This window comes from Oncorhynchus mykiss, chromosome 2 (assembly GCF_013265735.2).
Source record: "Oncorhynchus mykiss isolate Arlee chromosome 2, USDA_OmykA_1.1, whole genome shotgun sequence".
Lineage (NCBI taxonomy): Eukaryota > Metazoa > Chordata > Actinopteri > Salmoniformes > Salmonidae > Oncorhynchus > Oncorhynchus mykiss.
This window is the reverse complement of record NC_048566.1, coordinates 70,681,534-70,702,602: the sequence shown is the minus strand read 5'-3', so window position 1 is coordinate 70,702,602 and position 21,069 is coordinate 70,681,534. Positions and strand designations below refer to the sequence as shown.

Below are 21,069 nucleotides of genomic sequence, written 5' to 3'. Positions count from 1 at the left end.
CCTAAACTGCTCGCGGGAGTCCGACTTCAGAGCCGAGATTGTATAAATATGTGAATGTTTTTATTCAACCTCTTTGCCTATAGATTTCTTCAAGAAATGAACTACTGAGTAAGAGTGCCCTCTAGTGTTCCTAAAAGGGGGGGGGGGGGGGGGGGGGGGGGTGCAGCGCAACATTAAATACTTTGCCTACTGGTAATACTTATATTATTCACAGGTGATCAGGCACTGCTCATATCAGGTGAGCAGCTGGAATGTATTATTTATCCACACAATTTCAATATAGTAGTCTATATTTCATAGATAGGTGATATCAGTTGTGAGAAATAGCTTGAAAAACTAAATGTCAGTGTAAATCCCCTGTAATGCTGATCCTTCACACTTTTACAATATGCTGTGCATCACAAGAACATAGTCAAAGTAGGTAGACTGACCTGGCTAGCCTCAGATTAAGAGCTGATGCCACTTTGCTATTGGCTGACGAATTGATCGCATCATCAAACTCCAGTGTTCATCCTCTGAGCTCTTTCCCTTTCCAAAGGTGACCTGGCCAACCAGGCGTTTGGATGACTTCTTGGCTGCAGGGACCTCGTACACAGAGACCACAATGCAGCACTCCCTGATCTGTGGGTCTGGCAGTGTGAACATCATGACTTCGTTGAAGACGGTCACTTCCCTCCAGGTCTTAACAGTGGACTTCTGGTGCCGCAGCTTGAACTGGTTGCAGAGGACACTGATCTTGCCATACAGTGCTGTGAACAGAGTCAACAGAACCTTCATCTACAATGCAACAGTATGTAACTTCAGCTCAATAATGAGTTTATCACACAAGAAAAGTGGCATTTACCTTGATTTTTTTTACTTGGCTGAGGTGGTGCCCTGATTTTCAGCAGACCAACCTCTAGCCTCTGGAGGGTGGGGAGATACTTCATAAAGAGAAGCACCTCTCCAACCAGGTCCTGGAAATTATAATAATGTATTACTGAAGTCAAGAAAGTACACAGACGGAATGTATATAATTTTGTACACATAGATCCAGATAGAGTGTATCACCCACCTTCTGTGGTGCCTGTAGGTCCTTGATGACTTCAAGAGGGTATGAGATTTCCATATCACACAGATGAACTCTGACCTCTCCCAGGATCCTATGCCTGGAGAATTTATCAAAGTCTTTAACCTGCGGAAAAGAGAAAAAGATGTTGTAATCTGATTTTATTAGCTTGTCAATGTAATTCAAGTAATTATCTCAGTTCTGTACCTCAAACCTGATGGTGATGTGAGGGACATCCTCCTCCTCCAGAGAGCAGGAGAACTGGTCCCCAAACGTTGGGCTGCTGCTGTCCTTCACCATATGGGACTGCCACTCATGGAGCACACACTGCAGCGAAGGAGAGGACTGCTCCTCTTTCTCCTTCTCCTGCCTGGCCCATAGCAGCCGGACCCTCACAAAGGGGTCCACACTGCGACTTAAGTCCCTCACCGGCAGACCCCAGGCTTCCAGAAGGGTGACCACCAGTCTGGACTGCAGCTGGTCATAGTAGAGGGAAAAGCGCAGGGAGCCCTGCACCACCACCTCTTCCTGCTGGTCCTCCAGGCTGAGCAACTCCACATGGCTGCCCATGGACAGGCAATTGCTCAACCTCCGCGCCTCTTCATGGAGCTTCTCCACCTGGGGAACAGATATGGTCCTAATATCTGTTTCAGTGTGTTTAAGAGTGAGTTTTTGAGATGTAAATGCATTGAATTCATTTGTTGTTGTAGGCTGTAGGGTTATTTGACAAAAACACTACAGTCCCAATCTAATTCACAATGACTAACCCTAGTTTGTGAACTCTAACTCTCACTGTATATTACAATGTGTGAAAACTGACTATGGTAGGCAACATTGAGAGAAAACTGTGCCAGCAGCATACCACCCTGCATACCACTGCTGGCTTGCTTCTGAAGCTAAGCAGGGTTGGTCCTGGTCAGTTCCTGGATGGGAGACCAGATGCTGCTGGAAGTGGTGTTGAAGGGGCTTGCACTCTTTCCTCTGGTCTAAAAAAATACCCCACTGCCCTGTGTAGGGTGCCGTCTTTCAGATGAGACGTTAAATGGGTGTCCTGACTCTCCAAGGTCATTAAAGATCCCCTGGCACTTATCGTAAGAGTAGGGTTGTTAACCCCGGTGTCCTGGCTAAATTCCCAATCTGGCCCTCAAACCATCACGGTCACCTAATAATCCCCAGTTTACAATTGGCTCATCCCTCTCCCCTGTAACTATTCCCCAGGTCATTGCTGCAAATGAGAATGTGTTCTCAGTCAATTTACCTGGTAAAATAACAGATAAATAAAATCCAAGAACAACATGGGTGGAAAGATATTAGTAGAAGCTTGTTGCTCAATGTGTCAGTGATAGCAATGTAGACAAATTAAATGGAGAGTGTTCCTTGTGAGAAAGGAATTAATGGTTACAAGTAATAGAGAGCTCTTACCTTAAAATTAGGCCTCTGGGTTTCTGTGTGGAAGACTCCAGTCTTTGCTGGCTTGCCATCAGATGAAAGTAACTCATCAACTGCAGTGAATAGAAATATAGCAGCATGAGCCAAAGTCTTGTCCCAAAAATGTAGGAGTTTGCTGTTCAGTACTTCAATTTTTACTCGATCTAATTCTACTGTATATTGGTGTTTGACCTATATGGTTTGACAAAAATCCAACTGATAACTTAGATTAGTTTTAGTTAACTTACGAGGTTTCCTTGGAGCATATGAGCGGTATCGGTATAATTGCCACACCAGAATGCTCAGAGCAATCAGGAAGAGGGCTGCAGAGATTCCCAGGATACAGTACTTGACCTCTTCAGTGAATGGCATACGTAGGTCCCCAATGGACAGGTCCGTGGTGGCAAGGAAATTCATGTCTCTCAGCCATGTGAAGTCCTGTATAGCAGGACTCCATATAATTTCAACACTTCTAATGCTCTATTCAAATCATATATTCACTCTCGTATCATATATGCAAAATGAGTGCAATTCTCAATGGTTAAACGACTTCGGTAGGAACCAGTAACAACCTTTCGGCTAGTCTCCTTCTGGAAATGAAACTAAAATCTCACCTATGGAAAACATTGCTACTTGAACATCGTCCTTGTCTCCCATCTGTCGTTCATATTATTAATGGACATTTAACCTTATAGAGCAGGGATCATCAATTAGATTCAGCTGCAGGTCGATTTTTTCTTGAGTGGTCGGGGGGCCGGAACATAATTACATCTAATTTGTAGACTGTAAATTGACGGCAAGAAGCCCAAACAGATATACTACTTGACTAAAACATTATAATTTCAAACCTTGCTTACATTTGTATACGATCACATGTATCTCTCTATTATGCGTGGGAATACTTAGGAACAGGCTTCCAAAATTAGAATCACTTGGAGCTGATTCCCTGGTGTTTTCAGTCTTTTATGGCCAGCAATGAACATTTTTAAAAATACAATTTATTTATTTATTTTGCTCAGAAAATGTGGCCCTCCCTGCTATAGTGAGACAACATTCTTTAGTTAGTGTTGCTGTATAACAACTCCTTCATAACCAAGAAAATTATACTGAACAAAAATATAAACGAGTGTTGGTCCCATAATTCATGAGCTGAAATGAAAAATCCCCTACATTTTCCATACAGCACAAAAAGCTTATTTATCTTAAATTTGCTGCACAAATTTGTTCACATGGTGAGCAATTCTCCGTTGCCAAGATAATCCATCCACCTGACAGGTGTGGAATATCCCCCACCTTGTGCTGGGGACAATAAAAAGCCACTTTAAAATGTGCAGTTTAGTCACACAACACAATGCCACAGATGCCTAAAATTTTGAGGGAGCGTGTAATTGGCATGCTGACTGCAGGAATGTCCACCAAAGCTGTTGCCAGAGAATTTAATGTTAATTTCTCTGCCATAAGCTGCCTCCAACGTTGTTTTAGAAAATGTGGCATTATGTCCAATCGGCTTCACAACTGCAGACCACGTGTAACCACGCCAGTCCAGGACCTCCCCATCAGGCTTCCTCACCGGCAGGAATCATCTGAGGGGGGGTGGGGGGAGTGCTGAGAATCTTTCTGTCTGTAATAAAGCCCTTTTGTGGGGAAAAACTATTTCTGATTGGCTGGGCCAGGCTGCCGAGTGGGTGGGCCCATGGCTGCACTCCTGCTCAATCGTGTGAACGGCATAGATTAGGGCCTAATGAATGTCAATTGTCAATTGTCAATGTCAATCTCAATTGACTTATTTATATGAACTGTAACTCAGTAACTTCTTTGAAATTGCTGCATGTTGTATTTATATTTTCGTTCAGTATATATTAGAGAAGTAAGCTAAATATATATTTCAAAGCAAGTGGCTCCCCAATACCATGTTATTACACATTATTTACAAGTGTATAACAATGAAGTCACCCATATCCTTATTCCTTATTCACTGTATTCTGTCCATTCTTTACAATTGCCAGAGAGAAATACAGTGACACACTCTGGCAAACACAATCTGTGAGATTTACAATTATAAAAGACTAAACGAAATGTGATATTTGTGAAATAATAATGAATACCTTATGACACAGTCTGTCTGTCCCTCTCCTCCATTCACTGTCATTTGTGTGTTTACATTACCATACATTCGTTCTCTGGCGAACTGACTCACTGATCATTACAGCACCTGACTATCCACCACCTAGTTAAACAGGTTGGATTAGTTTCTAATGACAGTCCAAGACTGGCTTGTCTTATTTACTTACTCCAAAAGCAGCCTTGACATTTGAAGCTATTCCTCTCTGGCTCATTGTTCCACCAGCACGATTTGCAAAGCAACTGCTAGGTGAGGTTTATCACATGTAGTACCCAAATAGCCACCAGATGAATAAGATAGTATGCACATAAAACTGGGTTGAATTGTTTCAGCAGTCATCTAGTAGTGTTTGGATGTTTAAGTGATCATATACAATTGACTTCTGAATTGAAAATGTCTTAATAGTGTTTGTTTTGTGCAGAGACATGCAGCTCTCTGAGATAACTAGAGCAAAGCAAAAGTATTCCTAACATTTGGAAGAGAAGGTTTTTAAAATATCCACCCACTTCCTTGATCCTCATTTTTCAACACTTGTGTGCATAACTTTTATTTCAGCTAACATCAGACAAACTCCTACTATGAGTCACAGGGGAAATAACAGAGGATAAATGTTGTTTTCCAGGATACTATATGTTACTATATTTCTAAAGACACAAATAAATCATCTTCATAATACTCTTCAAATACTCTTATCCTAAGCTGAAAGAACAAATTCCTTCAAAGACAAACAAAAGACTGTCCACTATTTGCTTCCTCGACACTTCAACCTGTTGCACATAGGCCTACAGAACAATTAACTTGCCTCGTTTTAATAACATAGGCTAGGCATACAGTGTCAGTGTTACAGCAAATAAATATTAATGTCATATGGAACATTACATGATGCATTTTTTCATGCAAAACTGCTATCTAGGTAGTACATTCAACTTTGCATAGTCAAAGCATAAACATGTGCAAACCAACAACTTCTAAAATCATTCATGGTGATATTCCAATCACCAGGGTAGTGGCTCCCCGGTGTAGTGTAGAAATGACCCATGATCCTTTTCAGTCAATCCACCAATTACTGACAACACAGAAGATATGCTCTCCTCTGGACTCAAAGGTGCCTGGAGGCAAAGGGGAAATTCTAAAGATTATTCATTATCAATGATTCCATAAAAAAATACTATTTATTCTCATGGGGCTATTACTAAAATAAACAAGTATGGATGTAGGGACAGATATTGTGATGCAGTGTGCATTATGTTCTCTCTGTTGAGAAGAGAATAGAGGCCTACCTCTGGTCCGCCCATGTCAGTGCGTACCCAGCCAGGGTGGAGGCCCATGCACAGGATGCCATCAGCCTCCAGATCCACTGCCATGCATCGGGTCACCATGTTCAGAGCACTCTGTCAATACAGAACAACTTGTTGTCAGAGCCATGTCACTTATGTTAGTCTGGCTTATATCTGCTTGACACCTGTCCACATTTATCAGGTTGTCAAATGACCAATGATACACATACCTTGGATGTTCTGTAAGGATACCACTTGAAGTTCTTGGCCCGGTCACCCCAGTTGAGCTCGACTGACCCTAACAAGGAAGTCATGTTGATGACCGCAGCTCTATGGATGCCCATGCCCGTGCCTTTGGCAGCTGCCCTCTTCAGCAGGGGTAGGAGAGCCTGGCAGAGATACAGAATGTGAGAACATTTCTATTTCTCTCATGCAGGTGGACTATCATGTATTTTTGTTTATGTAAAGATAAAAATTAACAAAGGAAACCTTAGTGATCATAAGGGGGGCCACAGAGTTGGTGTGGAAGTTCTCCAACATCTTCTCAGCCGTGACTGTCTCAAAATTGGCGACAACATTGATTCCAGCATTGTTGATTAGACAATTGAGGCCCAGCTCCTGAACAAGCAGGTCAACGTCTTGTGCAGCTTTCTCTATGTTCTCCTGACTGACAACATCTGGAGAGGAGGCAAAGTCAGTAAGAAAACAATATTATTTTTTTTATATAGCATTATATCATGCATACAAAAGTTATTGATTTAATTATTCTTACCAAGTGTTATTATATGGATATTTGGATGTCTTTCAGCTAGTTTCTGGAGTTCCTGCAAAACACAGATAATTACTTCACACAACTACATTGCACATGACAGATCGGCATTCACCAGTGATATAGACTAGACATAAAATAGTAAATCCGGGACACTCAAATTAGTATGATATGTTACGTTTGGTATGGTTACATAAGACAGAAGGTTACTTAAGGAAAAAACACAGAAAGGTGGATGGGTAGAGTGTATAAGATTGTCTAGCAACCCAAAGTTTTCTTGTTTGAATCTCATCACGGACCACTTTAGCTACTTTGCAACTACTTAGCATGTTAGCTAACCATTCCCCTCTAACCGTACTTAGTATGTTAGTTAACCCTTCCCTAACCTTAACCCTTTAACCTTAACCCTAGCTAGGTGGCTAACGTTGGCTAGGCTCGAGGTTAGGGGTTAAGGTTATGGTTAGGAGTTAAGTCAAAGGCTTAGGGGAAGGGTTAGCTAACATGCTGAGTAGGTCCAAAGTAGATACAAAGTAGTAGGTAGTTAGCTAAAATGCAAAAGTAGTCCGTGATAAGATTCGAACACGCAACCTTTGGGTTGCAAGACGTACGCATGACTTTAAGCCTAACCATAACCCCTAACCCCTAGCATAGCTAACATTAGCCACAACAAATTGGAATTTGTAACATATCATACATCTGGTAAATTTGTAACATATTGTACGAATACAAAATTGGTCTGTTTGAGAAGGTATGAGCAAATGTTAGCCTACATCAACATGTAAAAAAATATTGAGAATATGCAAATGACCTATATGATAGACCTTACGTTACATGACATACCCTCATAAAACTGACCATCCTACCGATCCTCAACTTCGGCGATGTAATTTACAAAATAGTCTCCAACACTCTACTCAACAAATTGGATGCAGTCTATCACAGTGCCACCCGTTTTGTCACCAAAGCCCCATATACTACCCACCACTGCGACCTGTATGCTCTCGTTGGCTCGCCCTCACTTAATATTTGTTGCCAAACCCACTGGCTCCAGGTCATCTATAAGTCTTTGCTAGGTAAAGCCCCGCCTTATCTCAGCTCACTGGTCACCATAGCAACACCCATCAGTAGCACGGCTCCAGCAGGTGTATCTCACTTGTCACCCCCAAAGCCAATTCTTCCTTTGGCAGCCTCTCCTTCCAGTTCTCTGCTGCCAATGACTGGAACGAACTGCAAAAATCTCTGAAACTGGAGACTCTTATCTCCCTCACTAGCTTTAAGCACCAGCTGCCAGAAAGGCTAACAGATCAATGTACCTGTACATAGCCCATCCAATCTACCACATCCCCATACTGTATTTATTTATTTATCTTACTCCTTTGCACCCCAGTATCTCTACTTGCACATTAATCTTCTGCACATCCTACCATTCCAGTGTTTAATTGCTATATTGTATTACTTCGCCACCATGGCCTATTTATTGCCTTACCTCCCTTAACCCACCTCATTTTCACATGCTGTATATAGATTTTTTCTACTGTATTATTGATTGTATGTTTGTTTATTCCATGTGTAACTCTGTGTTGTTGTATGTGTCGAACTGCTTTGCTTTATCTTGGCCAGGTCGCAGTTGCAAATGAGAACTTGTTCTCAACTAGCCTACCTGGTTAAATAAAGGTGAAATAAAAACATTAAAAAACATCCACCATCCACCAACCCCAATAAAGAATACTGTAATGAAACAGGCAGAACCCTCGAACTTCCAGCCCGAAGTCCATCGCGCTATCGACTGTGCCGCAAAAGCATCTTCGTGCGGTAAAGTCGATTTCCGCGTTTATAAATCCAGGGTCGTTACATTACTCCCTCCTTTCATAGAGCGCGTCCTCGCGCTAGCTTGCGACTCTACATTTTACAGGAACGCGCTCACCGGCCAAGCACACGCACTGTCGTGGATGTAAGGTCTGGTCACTTATGATACCAATGTAATAAAACAGCAGAGTCGATTTCCGCGCTTATAAACCCAACCCAGGGCCGTTTCAATACTGTAGCCTAGGATACGCTCAAAACAAGACGTATAACATTTCCGCATGTGTTTAATTACCTGGGCCCCGCTCGGGTTTCTGGCCGTGGCAATAATAATCTTGTCCGGATCAGAGCTCTCTGTCACCAGACTTTCCACAACTCGCAGACCGAGGCCTCGGCTGGCTCCTGTCACCATTACCGTTCGGCAATTTTTAAAAGCACTACTCATGGTTATTATGAGAAATTTGGATTTGTTGTGGGCTATTTCTTCGTATCTAATGTAGTGAGTAATCATACCATGACTTACTAAAGTGGTTTAGCCTAGTCACATGATTTAAAGGCCCAGTGCAGTTATACACGTAATTTCCCGTGTTTTATATATTTCCACACTATGAGGTTGGACTAGAACTGTGAAATTGTCAAAATGATGATAATGTACTTTTAGTGTAAGAGCTGTTTGAAAAGACCTCCTGAAATGTCAGTCTGTTTTGGTGAGATGGAGTTTTGGCTTGCCTGGTGACATCAAATTAGTTAAAAGACCAATAAGAAAGAGAGTTTCAAACCTCTGTGCCAATAACAGCTAGCTTCCAGTTTTGACTGTGTGATCACACTCTCCGCAGCTGATGTGAGTAAGACCTTTAAACAGGTCAACATTCACAAGGCCGCAGGGCCAGATGGATTACCAGGACGTGTACTGTGAGCATGCACTGACCAACTGGCAAGTGTCTTCACTGACATTTTCAACCTCTCCCTGTCCAAATCTGTAATACCAACATGTTTTAAGCAGACCACCATAGTCCCTGTGCCCAAGAACACTAAGGTAACCTGCCTAAATGACTCTCGGACCCTTAGCACTCACGTCTGTAACCATAAAGTGCTTTGAAAGGCTGGCCATGGCTAACATCAACACTATTATCCCAGAAACCTTAGAACCCCCTCCAATTTGCATACCGCCCCAAAAGATCCACAGACGATACAATCTCTATTGCACTCCACACCGCCCTTTCCCACCTGGACACAAGGAACACCTATGTGAGAATGATATTCATTGACTACAGCTCAGCGTTCCACACCATAGTGCCCTCAAAGCTCATCAATAAGCTATGGACCCTGGGACTAAACACCTCCCTCTGCAACTGGATCCTGGACTTCCTGACGGGCCACCGCCAGGTGATAAGGGTAGGTAACAACACATCCACCACGCTGATCCTCAACACAGGGGCCCGTCAGGGGTGCGTGCTCAGTCCCCTCCTGTACTCCCTGTTCACTCATGACTGCACAGCCAGGCACCACTCCAACAACATCATTAAATTTGCTGATGACACAACTGATCACCGACAATGACGAGACAGTCTATAGGGAGGTCAGAGACCTGGCCGTGTGGTGCCAGGACAACAACCCCTCTCCCAACGTGATCAAGACAAAGGAGATGATTGTGGACTACAGGAAAAGGAGGACCGAGAACGCCCCCATTCTAATCGACTGCTGAGTAGCTAAGCATTGGCTGCCCACCCACAAACTATCTGCACTGAGTCTATGCACACTCACACACATTCACCACTTACTCGGCTGCTACTATTTATTATTTGTATTTATTCTGCTGCCCAGTCACTTTTACCCCTCCTACAAGTACATATTTACCTCAACTACCACTATATCTGTGCACATTGATAGGGTGCTGGTACTGACCTTGTACATAGTGTATATTCTTGTGTTTTATTTCTCGTGTGTTTAAAAAAATCTGACCTAGTATTGATTCCATATTTTTTAAATTAAAGGTCCTATTCTGGATGTTTTATTTACTAAAATTGATATTGAGCACTGCATCATTGAGGAAGAGTTTGTATGTCAGCATTTTTGTTGTACTATTTTTTTTAAAATTAATTCTGCACCTCTTCAACTATTGACTTTTTCACAACTGCTACCAGTTTAGCACCAAAACATTTACAACAAAGACAAGACATAGCTAGTAAAATAAATACAAGTGTGTAACAAATACAAGGGGTCATGTCATGCTGAAACCCTTTACAGCTTGGCCAATTCTATTTTACATTTTTAAATCATCTTATTTAATGATTTGATCTATAACAATGCCACACCGTAGACTTAGATAGACAAGGCATCATTGTGTCTGTCCCATTATGGCATCTGCGCAGCGCTGAAGATATGTATAACTAATCCAAGATTGTTCATCTATCGTTTACACTGAGAGCAAATTAAGTATAGTCGGCAGAACCAGCAAGGAGGTTGGCAAAGCCAAGCACGAGCTAGTGAGATCCCATTGGCGTGTTGTAGCAAGTATTTGCATATTTCCGTTACGTAATGCCTCCTCTGTTCTCCTCTATTTTACCTTGCACCCCTAAACAGAAAAAAATGAGAAAACATTGTAAATGGATGCTTCAGCTTTATAGCATCCGTGACTTGTCTTTGTTTTCCCTTCTGTCTGTGGCGGCGCAATTGAGCCCTCCATTTTTAAGTAGTATATTTTCTTCTTCTACAACTTCTGAGTTGGCAAACAAACTGAAAGGGTGCACACTGCCATCTAGTGTGTTGTTTGAACAGGTATAAAGCGAAATTTGCCGATTTACTGCCACCTGCAGTCATAGAATGTTTCCTCATGAGTATAATTCATTTGCTGATCTGTATGGAATTATGTGAGCCTTAACGCATAGGAAGTCCCACCCAGTTTACTACTTCAAAATGGTTAAAGTCCTCAATGGCGCTGCCCATTATAAAATAAAAATAAGCTTTTGGGCCCTAGAGTTGTCTATTGGCCACAGTGGGCCAGAGATAATGATAATATGAACTATCCAAAAAGGCCACTAGATCTCATGATACATTTCATAAAATTCTGTTAGTTTACTAGTAAACTTTGAAAGTTACCAGTAAAATACCCTCTCTTTGCAACCCTACTCAAGGTATTTCTACCTAACATTTCCAGTGCTCTGTAAGCACTGAAGAGGAGAGTGTCCGTATGTCGGTAAATTGTAGGCCTTTCTTGAATTAAAACCATTTTTTGCACTTTATCCTTTCCCTGCTGCCTTACCAAACTTTTTAATAATACACAGTTGACATTTTTAGTGCTTGAGTCATTGCTCAAAGCTAAGAAACTGACATTTACAAACCGTGCAACCATCTTTATTTTAGTGACAATAACACTGGTCAGACATAAATAATGACATGAAGCTGACTCAAATCTGAGAAACTCAGAACATTATAGTACACAAATCATGATCAGATTATTTCAGAGAATTGAGTACCATTCAAAAGAACATCAGATTAATTTGAATAGTGACATTGGGCAGAAAAAGATGACCGTTCCAGTAGTTAAAAATCAGTGTCTAATTAGAACAAGCAGATGCCTCCACCAAAAGAAAGGAGTTCCAACTCCTTGGACCACATGGGGCCAGAGATCTGCAACCTCAACAGAGCAGGTGACTGAAAGGGTAAAACTTCTGACATGCTTTAGAATGTTTGGGGCCCTGCAGTCCATAATCTACAAGGTGGAACCCACCAGTAATCTTTCACAACACAAAGTAAAAGCCATAAGTCAGTGGTTGGCTTGAGGGCAAGTCTGTGTTAGAGGTTGGCTGGACTCTGCTTTCCATGGCCCATCAGAAATGTACACCACTCAAAGTCAGAGGGCAATCTTAAGGTGCATTACATTTGACTTTCAATGAAGGTGAAGCTCATGAGGGGGCATGTGTACAAGGCAATGCGCAAGTAGCAAAACTCCCTTCATGCTCCTGAAATTGAGTCAAAACAGTTCATACAGTATACTGTGTACAGCCCATAGATAAACATAGTTCAATTAAATGGTACAGCATTAGTGGGAGATGTGGCAGTTGATTGGCAGATGGTGGTCATCTGTTACAATAAATTACAACAGCAGAATAACATCCTTAGCACACATTGTGGCCAGTTGATAATCACAATCGTTGATTCCATGCAGCACATATCATCCCTCATAAAACAAGTGCCATGACTCCACTAGAATTACCTAGGCAGGTTCCACTGACAAAAGTTTTTCAGCACCTGATATCTTTTGGAAAGAAACTTTGTAAGATAATTATTAAATGATTCAGAGACGCGCATTTCAATAAAATTACCTGAAATAATTGTCTTAATCCTTATTACTTTGGTGTCCATGTTACAACCAACAGTTGAGCACAGTTCTTTTAGAGACAGGGTGTGTTCAAACTAAGTGAGAGGACTTGCTGCAATATAGACACGATTCTAAACTTGTGCTTTCATTGGGAAGTGTGATCTATAAGATATTTTGATGTCTGAGGGGGGATCAAAAAGATTCAAGAGTTCCTTGATTTTTTTCCCCCCAGGGAACCCACAATTTTTCCAGGGGACTCAAAATTAAAAGCCTAGTTAGATAGTCCAACATACAATATCTAGACAATGCCAACATAAATAACCCTATGGTATCTTTACTTGAGTATTTCCCTAAAGGAAAGCTGAGGAGAGAGTTAATTTTCATAAGGACGTATTTTTCTTGTCTGACTCTACCGCCCCTCTGTCCTGATGGTGACTACGGTGTGTGACTCCTGGTCAACCATCTCACTTGGTCACTGCATGTATACCTTGTGCAAGGTAACCCACGTTGCCAGAGGTGACACCAGCCATGGAGATACGCCCATCCTTTGTCATGTAGACGGAGAACTCCTTTGTAAGGCGCTCCACCTGCACAAGTTGAAATACAGTTATACTCAAGACTCATCTGATACTTATAGTATAGTCAATGTTTCATTTGATGATTCCTTTACAAGTAGGTGACCCGATGGAAATCACATACTATAGTATAAGACCGTGTAGAGACAGTTACACTACCTGTTCAGGCTTCAGCCCTGTAAAGCAGAACATGCCAATCTGGTCAATGACGTGCTTCCAGTTCCGAGTGGAGCCCTCCTTCTTTAGGTTGGCCACCAGCAGCTCCCTCATTGTGATGATGCGGTTGGCCATACCATGCACCTCCCCAAGCCTAGAGAGAACAGTCGTGATTCAACTGGGCCCATATTTATTGCTGCGAGACAATTGAAGCACGACACTGGATGACTGTTACACACCACTCTTTGTACAGGTCTGGTGTATTGAGGATGGTGGCAGCAATGCGTGCCCCATTCATGGGAGGGTTGGAGTAGATGGGCCGAATGAGGATCTTCAGCTGGGACTCCACACGCTTGGCCTCCTCAGCATCCTTACAAACAACAGTGAAGCCCCCAACACGCTCACCTGAGGACATAACACACCACCACACAAGGTATGTTGCTTAGCTTAAATAAACACAAAATTATTTGGTCCCCCCCCCCCCCCCCCAACATTATACTCAAACATGACCAGTCTGATTATCATTACTCACCATAGAGACCCATGTTCTTAGCAAAAGACTGAGAAAGCACAATGTTGTGGCCTTGCTCAATAAAATAACGCACAGCCCAGGCATCACGGTCAATATCGCCACTGGCAAAGCCCTGGTAGGCCATGTCAAAGAACACCAGGAGGTTCCTTTTCTGGAATAAAAAAATGTATAAGAGAACGTGTTATATATTTTGGTTGCTGGATCGAATGAGGTGTCAGAGGACTACCGAGAACTTTATATTCAGCTGTGTTAACCTTCACTAGGTCAGCGATCTCCTTCCACTGCTCTGGCCGAGGGTCCACTCCTGTGGGGTTGTGGGCACAGGCATGAAGCATTATGACACTCTTCTCAGGGATTTTCTGAATAAGAGGAAACAATAACGCTTAAAAAAAATATCTATAATAATGAGACATACAATTATCTAGTAGTTTATTGTACTTTCTGTACACATTGACAGGTGGAGATTAGGCTTCTGTGCCATGACTTACAGAGATGTCATTCAGGGCTCCCTGGAAGTCAAAGCCACAGGTCTTTGGGTCATAGTAGGTGTATGCCTTCAGTTGCATCCCAGCGTCTCTGAAGATGGGTGTATGGTTCCCCCAGGAGGGTTTGGGCAGGTACACGTCCCTGGCTTCTGTATGGAAACGGGACTGAGACGGGAGGAAGAATGGAGAAAGTAGGGAAAAGAGACGTTCATTAATAAGCCTGTGCAGATGCTAAGTTTGGTAACAGAATGATCGTTTGTGGGAACAGAATGACGGCGCAAACTTTGCATCTGCAATGTTCTTCAAGTAAATTTGTTTGTACAATTTTCTGTGGAAATTGTTAAAAGTATTCCTTGTGCATAGAGTTGTATGGTTTGTTTAACTTTACAATCATTGGTTTTTCCTTAACATACATTTTAAAGTGTACAATCTGAGTCTCAGCATCACTATGTTGCCATGGAACTACCCATATGTAAATAGGCAAAAGGATCAGGGCTCTTACCAGGAAGTTGGCTCCGATTCTCAAAGACCCAGTTCCAGAAATAGTTTGGACAGTGATGTTCTGTGAACAGGGAATAAACAACAAACTGTAAAAATAAGGCTTCTAAATCTGTGCTGTGGAATCAGGATGTCTGAGGTTCCAGGAAAGGCTTGACTTACCCTGCCACTCTTGATAACCTCATTGTCGTCTCCCAAAGCCAGTTTGGCGCATGCCTTGGTAAAGTCCCCCAGACCGCCAATAGCCAGGTATTCTTTGTCCAGCTTCTTTGCAGCAATCTGAGCTTCAGCCTAAGTATACACAGGGTCAAAGTCAAGCCAAGGTGTTTAGTTAAGTCTGTTCTCAGTGTCAAGGTGATTATAGACAGCTAGGCTGATGTCTGTTTAACTTCTAATCTCTTGTGAAAGTTGGGAGTTTCTCGTGTTATGATGGATATGATGAGATTAGTTATCATAAACATTAAGCAGTGATTGAACACACCTTGCGAACACAGCTGAGGACATATGGCTTGCCCTGGTCATCACGGTATGCTCCTACACCCAGGTTAATCTTCTTGGGGTTGGTGTCCCGCTTGTAGGCCTCCGACACCCCCAGGATGGGGTCAGGGGGACCCATCTGCACCTCGGACCACCATGAGCTGAAACAGTCAGGGAGGGAGATTGAGACATCCAGTAGAAGATAGAGACAGTAAATCACAGACTTGCATCAACTCGATTTACACCCAATTACGTTGTCTGATACCTTTGCACTAAGGAGGATTCAATCCAAATTAGGTGGTGGTAATCCCCTAATAATCTCAATTTGATTAGGCTGAAGTCTGCTTCCACACACAGAAATACTCATACTGGATAGTCTGTGTGACAGCATCAACAACCAACCACTAATGTTGCAAGGATGACATTCAGTAATCCTAGCATCTTTCAGTGGGGCTGCCAGTCACCAGCAGTACAGTAATGAAACATGCTTGACCAGTCATGTGGAGGGTGAACATCACTAGCTAGGAAGGCCAACCAACTAGTTTCTAGCGTTTTGTGATTTTAGCACAGTCATATACATCTTTGTGTAGAAAGCTAACAAGGCTGTTTCAACTCATCCAAGTTCTTGCTCTTTTGCCAGCTCTACTATAATCATAAGAAATAATATTAAGTATTGACATTTCATGTATGGCGATCAGCTAACCACTTTACGTTACCTGCTAAAACACATCACTGGATCCTAGTTACCTTGACATCGTTACCTTTACATTTATCCAGTCACTGAACAACCTTGGTTTGTTGTGAGGTTGCAAATAGCCAACCAGCCTCACAAGGCATGATGAAATCCGCTATAACATTGGCAAGGTAGATGGTTAGACTAACATGATAACTACATGAACATGGCTGTGAAAACTAGCTAGCTAGCTAACATGCTAGCTGTTCATATGTCTTGAGTTGGCCAGCTACAGCAGCCTGCTCCTTTTGAGGGGAAAGTCAAAGGGTCGTCTGCTAGCTAGCTAGAACTAGTATGCTTGCTAGCTCTGCACTAGTTGTCTATTGTTGTCAGTCTAGCTGGCCAGCTGACTAGTCAATAAAACAACAATAAAGCAGTAACGTTACTCTAAGAGCAAATGATTTACCTGGCACGAATGGAGAGGACACCCAATGGAGGGTGAAGTCCGACGGCAGAAATTATCTTGCTAGATTTCAACAGGGCCATTGCTGATATTCGAGACGACACGCACGGAAAGTTGTCTCCTGAGTTCTCCCACACTGGACTAGCTAGTTGAAGTAGCTGTCAAAACCAGCACACCCCCACATGCTCAGCAGCGCAGACTGGTCTCATAGACTAGACGTAATATAGTAAACGCACACCCACATGCTCTGCAGCGCAGACTGGTCTCATAGACTAGACGTAATATAGTAAACGTACATCCGGGACCTTCAAATTAGACTGATATTGTATGTTACGTTTGGTATGGTTAAATAATACAATCCAGGATTCAATTGAACCTTTTTATGTGAATAAAATACATGTCGGATAAAACATGTATTGACAGGCCTGATGGAAATAGAACATCTTCGGTAAACTTGCGACAAAACAAAATATTCTAAATAATGTGGGATCTTTTTGTGTCTGTAATATTAATTATGCAAGAAATGTTGGTGGAAATGTTTTATGTGCAAATAGTTATATAATAACCATCATATCAAAGTAAACTTGGAGTCATGTGATGACATGTTGTGTGGTCCTCCGACTACGACTCATCTGGAAAGCATGCATTATGCCATGTTCAAAACAACTGGGAACTGTGAACCTGGATCTGGATAATCTCCGACTTCCAACTTCAGCGCATTCAAAACAACTGGGAACTCGAGAAAAAAAAAACTCTGACAGGTAAATTTGTTTTGAAAGGTCATCCAACTCGGAATTCAATGGCGGGATCTCATGCCTCTTTCTAACATTTTTTCAGAGTTTCCAGTTGTTGAAAGCACCATTAGGCTACAGATTAAATAAAATATGATGAACTTCACAGGTGGTGAAAGTGCAAGGTGATGAGCTTGATGCTCCTTTACAATAAATATTGAGGGTCTTATTCTGGTGGTATGATAATCGATGCTTGGCTGCTTTTTGAAAAATACAAATAATCATAATAATCTCTTTTGTCCATAATAATCTCATCATGTAGGCTATACGTGTGCTCTAGCCAACAACGTGCAGATAGAGCTGTTGGCTAGAGCACTCATGCCTAAACCAGAGTGGGCACACTTGCTATATAATGTATTTTTTTTATGTGAGAAAACCATCAGTTGAAAATGCGATGGAAACTCATTTAACTTGTGGTTTCTATTTGGTACATGAGTCAATTTGATGGAAACACATCTATGGTGGGGAAATGTTTTTATGCAGATTTTAGAATACTCGCATGAATATCTGTCACCAATTGGATGGAAACCTAGCAATAGAAGGTTACTGAAAGCAAAAACAAAAATAAGGTGGCTGGTCGGGCTGGATATGTGTGCGTATAATGTGAATGTCTAGCAATCCAAATATTTAATGTTGGAATCTCATCACAGACAACTTTAGCTACTTTGCAACTACTTAGCTTGTTAGCTAACCCTTCCCCTAATCCTAACCTTAAGCCTTTAACTAACTCCTAACCTTAACACCTAACCCTTAGTGCTAGCTAGCATTAGTGTTAGCCACAACAATTTGGAATTCGTAACATATCATATAATTTTGTACATTCCTAACATATTGTACTTTTAGCAAATTCGTATCATATTGTATGAATTGCAATTCGTAACATATAATACAAAATGGATGATGGACATCAACAAATTAATACATAGCATATGAAATGTTCATGTCATACTAAATGGAGTGTCTAGGATTTACATGCAGAATAATACGAAATGCTCTGAGACCAAGGATGATGCACAAACACAAACATAATTTCAGCTGAATGCATGCAGTTGTGCATGGAACGGTCTGCCTACCCATGTCAGAGACGCAAACTCGGTCTCAACCTTTAAGTCCTTACTGAAGACTCATCTCTTCAGTGGGTCATATGATTGAGTGTAGTCTGGCCCAGGAGTGGGAGGGTGAACGGAAAGTCTCTGGAGCAACGAACCGCCCTTGCTGTCTCTGCCTGGCCGGTTCCCCTCTATCCACTGGGATTCTCTGCCTCTAACCCTATTACAGGGGCTGAGTCACTGGCTTACTGGGGCTCTCTCATACCGTCCCTGGAGGGGGTACGTCACCTGAGTGGGTTGATTCACTGATGTGGTCATCCTGTTTGGGTGGGCGCCCCCCCCCCCCCCTTGGGTTGTGCCGTGGCGGAGATCTTTGTGGGCTATACTCAGCCTTGTCTCAGGATGGTAAGTTGGTGGTTGAAGATATCCCTATAGTGGTGTGGGGGCTGTGCTTTGGCAAAGTGGGTGGGGTTATATCCTTCCTGTTTGGCCCTGTTCGGGGGTGTCCTCGGATGGGGCCACAGTGTCTCCTGACCCCTCCTGTCTCAGCCTCCAGTATTTATGCTGCAGTAGTTTATGTGTAGGGGGGCTAGGGTCAGTTTGTTATATCTGGAGTACTTCTCCTGTCCTATTCAGTGTCCTGTGTGAATTTAAGTGTGCTCTCTCTAATTCTCTCTTTCTCTCTTTCTCTCTCTCGGAGGACATGAGCCCTAGGACCATGCCTCAGGACTACCTGACATGATGACTCCTTGCTGTCCCCAGTCCACCTGGCCGTGCTGCTACTCCAGTTTCAACTGTTCTGCCTTATTATTATTCGACCATGCTGGTCCTTTATGAACATTTGAACAGCTTGGCCATGTTCTGTTATAATCTCCACCCGGCACAGCCAGAAGAGGACTGGCCACCCCACATAGCCTGGTTCCTCTCTTGGTTTCTTCCTAGGTTTTGGCCTTTCTAGGGAGTTTTTCCTAGCCACCGTGCTTCTACACCTGCATTTCTTGCTGTTTGGGGTTTTAGGCTGGGTTTCTGTACAGCACTTTGAGATATCAGCTGATGTACGAAGGGCTATATAAATACATTTGATTTGATTTGATTTGATTTGGCAAGGTATCTCCTTTCCCTTCCCTTCCCTAAAGGAGTGTCTCGGATTTACGTACAGAATAATACGAAATGCTGAGACCACGTTGCAGATGCAGGGCTATGAAGAAGTGTTCAGTCTGAGTGCACTGCAGGTTTAGGAGTAGCATGTAATATACAGTATTGGCCACTTGGAGGCAAAACAACATCATTGTACTTTATCAGAAGATTTCACAGTCAAATATATATTTTTTTATGCTATTGTATTTATTATTTATCAGCCCATCATGTAGGCTATACGTGTAATTACTTTAAATGTTGACATCTTAAATAAGTTGATAATCATCTCTTTATTGTCATTAAAGTTCACGTTCAAAGATTGAGTAGGCTATACAGAGCACAGCCCCACTGGAAATCAAGCACAGCCTTACCTGGAATGCTTTATTTGTTGGATGCATTCACTAAAAGTGTTACCATTGAAAATACGTTTTCTACCAATGCATGGAAATTATTACTGTATCTTACCATGTCTGGTATTTGCGTCTTTTAGTGCTTTCTCACTCCATTTTACCAAAATAAATCCTTATGTTCAAGAATATTAGATGCAATATTAGTGCATAGTTTATAACTATGAAATAGTTGTGTGTGAATGTTTGTAAATGCAATAAATGTAAAGAGTCAATTCACGGAAGAGATGTTTGGAGGACTTTTTTATGCCTGAGCGATGACATTGCAGATTAAATTTGCATGCAGGAAGGCATGCAAATTGCAGGCAGGAAGTGCATTCTGCTGTGTATAGCAAAAGTGAGGTGTGAGTGTAGCAAGAGTGATTGTACCTCTTACTCTGAGAAGCCTTGCCCTTTCTTCTCCCATCCATAATTCTAGCTCACCATCACTCTCACAAATTCCTCTCCTGACTTCTCCCCTTCTTAGTCTGCTTCTCCTCACTGATTCAAACTGCAAGTCTGTTGTAAAGGCTTGTAGGTCCCCTAGGACATGGACGCCATTTTAGTTTTGTCATCTATGATCTGTGTGGAAAATGAAATGGATCTTAGTAGGAATAGCCATGGAAAAGCCCTGATACCACAATGAATGTGTAAACATAATCTATGTTTAGAGAATATACTGAATGTGTTGACAGTGGTATAATTGGATTTCTTTATTGCCTTTGTTGGGCACCATTATTATTTGGGATGTTGTATCTCAACACACAAGCAGTTACATATACAGGATCTTAATTTGAACTGTATTGTCACAGCAAAATAATCCTGCAGCAACAGGATTTGAACGTTTAAACTAGGGCTATTGAACTCTACCCTAGGAGGTCCGGAGCCTGCTGGTTTTCTGTTCGACCTGATAATTAATTGTACCCACCTGGTGTCCCAGGTTTAAATCAGTCCCAGGTTTGAGTTTGAGGGGTTTAAACCATAATATTTATTGATCAGTGGTTAGGATATTAGCTGGCCAAAAGTAGGCTACATCAAAAGTGCAACACTGTTAATATAACAGTGTGTTAATGTGGGTT

General features: G+C 42.1%; 3 protein-coding genes across 3 annotated transcripts; all 3 read right to left on the bottom strand.

The window, feature by feature from the left end:
- Window positions 1-629: 629 nt before the first annotated feature.
- syt19 (synaptotagmin XIX) lies at window positions 630-5,011 on the bottom strand. Its single transcript, XM_036954743.1, has 6 exons — window positions 4,582-5,011; window positions 2,725-2,914; window positions 2,471-2,550; window positions 1,256-1,666; window positions 845-1,174; window positions 630-749 (listed from the first exon to the last, which is right to left on the bottom strand). The coding sequence occupies exons 2-5, from the start codon at window positions 2,891-2,893 to the stop codon at window positions 986-988; spliced, it is 849 nt and encodes a 282-aa protein (XP_036810638.1). The 5' UTR covers window positions 2,894-2,914; window positions 4,582-5,011; the 3' UTR covers window positions 630-749; window positions 845-985.
- Window positions 5,012-5,115: 104 nt separating this feature from the next.
- On the bottom strand, window positions 5,116-9,012 carry si:dkey-12e7.4 (SDR family oxidoreductase). Its single transcript, XM_021570530.2, has 6 exons — window positions 8,743-9,012; window positions 6,648-6,699; window positions 6,365-6,552; window positions 6,106-6,264; window positions 5,879-5,989; window positions 5,116-5,707 (listed from the first exon to the last, which is right to left on the bottom strand). The coding sequence occupies exons 1-6, from the start codon at window positions 8,956-8,958 to the stop codon at window positions 5,594-5,596; spliced, it is 840 nt and encodes a 279-aa protein (XP_021426205.2). The 5' UTR covers window positions 8,959-9,012; the 3' UTR covers window positions 5,116-5,593.
- Window positions 9,013-11,785: 2,773 nt separating this feature from the next.
- On the bottom strand, window positions 11,786-16,878 carry got2a (glutamic-oxaloacetic transaminase 2a, mitochondrial). The gene is made up of 10 exons (XM_021570525.2): window positions 16,631-16,878; window positions 15,496-15,652; window positions 15,177-15,305; window positions 15,019-15,078; window positions 14,520-14,681; window positions 14,286-14,390; window positions 14,032-14,182; window positions 13,739-13,904; window positions 13,503-13,653; window positions 11,786-13,355 (listed from the first exon to the last, which is right to left on the bottom strand). Exons 1-10 carry the CDS (start codon window positions 16,708-16,710, stop codon window positions 13,233-13,235), a joined length of 1,284 nt encoding a protein of 427 aa, XP_021426200.2. The 5' UTR covers window positions 16,711-16,878; the 3' UTR covers window positions 11,786-13,232.
- Window positions 16,879-21,069: the final 4,191 nt, after the last annotated feature.

Bases quoted from the DNA above. Each gene is read 5' to 3' on its own strand.
- syt19 (XM_036954743.1), bottom strand. From the start codon at position 2,893: ATGAATTTCCTTGCCACCACGGACCTGTCCATTGGGGACCTACGTATG. The intron at 2,551-2,724 runs GTAAGTTAACTA...TATTCACTGCAG, and splicing joins ATATGCTCCAAGGAAACCTC to TTGATGAGTTACTTTCATCT. The intron at 1,667-2,470 runs GTAAGAGCTCTC...TCTGTTCCCCAG, and splicing joins CCCAGAGGCCTAATTTTAAG to GTGGAGAAGCTCCATGAAGA.
- si:dkey-12e7.4 (XM_021570530.2), bottom strand. From the start codon at position 8,958: ATGATTACTCACTACATTAGATACGAAGAAATAGCCCACAACAAATCC. The intron at 6,700-8,742 runs GTAATTAAACAC...TGTGTTTTGCAG, and splicing joins GAAACCCGAGCGGGGCCCAG to GAACTCCAGAAACTAGCTGA. The intron at 6,265-6,364 runs GTTTCCTTTGTT...TATCTCTGCCAG, and splicing joins CCCCCCTTATGATCACTAAG to GCTCTCCTACCCCTGCTGAA.
- got2a (XM_021570525.2), bottom strand. From the start codon at position 16,710: ATGGCCCTGTTGAAATCTAGCAAGATAATTTCTGCCGTCGGACTTCAC. The intron at 15,653-16,630 runs GTAAATCATTTG...TGACTGTTTCAG, and splicing joins GTCCTCTCCATTCGTGCCAG to CTCATGGTGGTCCGAGGTGC. The intron at 13,654-13,738 runs GTGTGTAACAGT...TGTTCTCTCTAG, and splicing joins CCAGACCTGTACAAAGAGTG to GCTTGGGGAGGTGCATGGTA.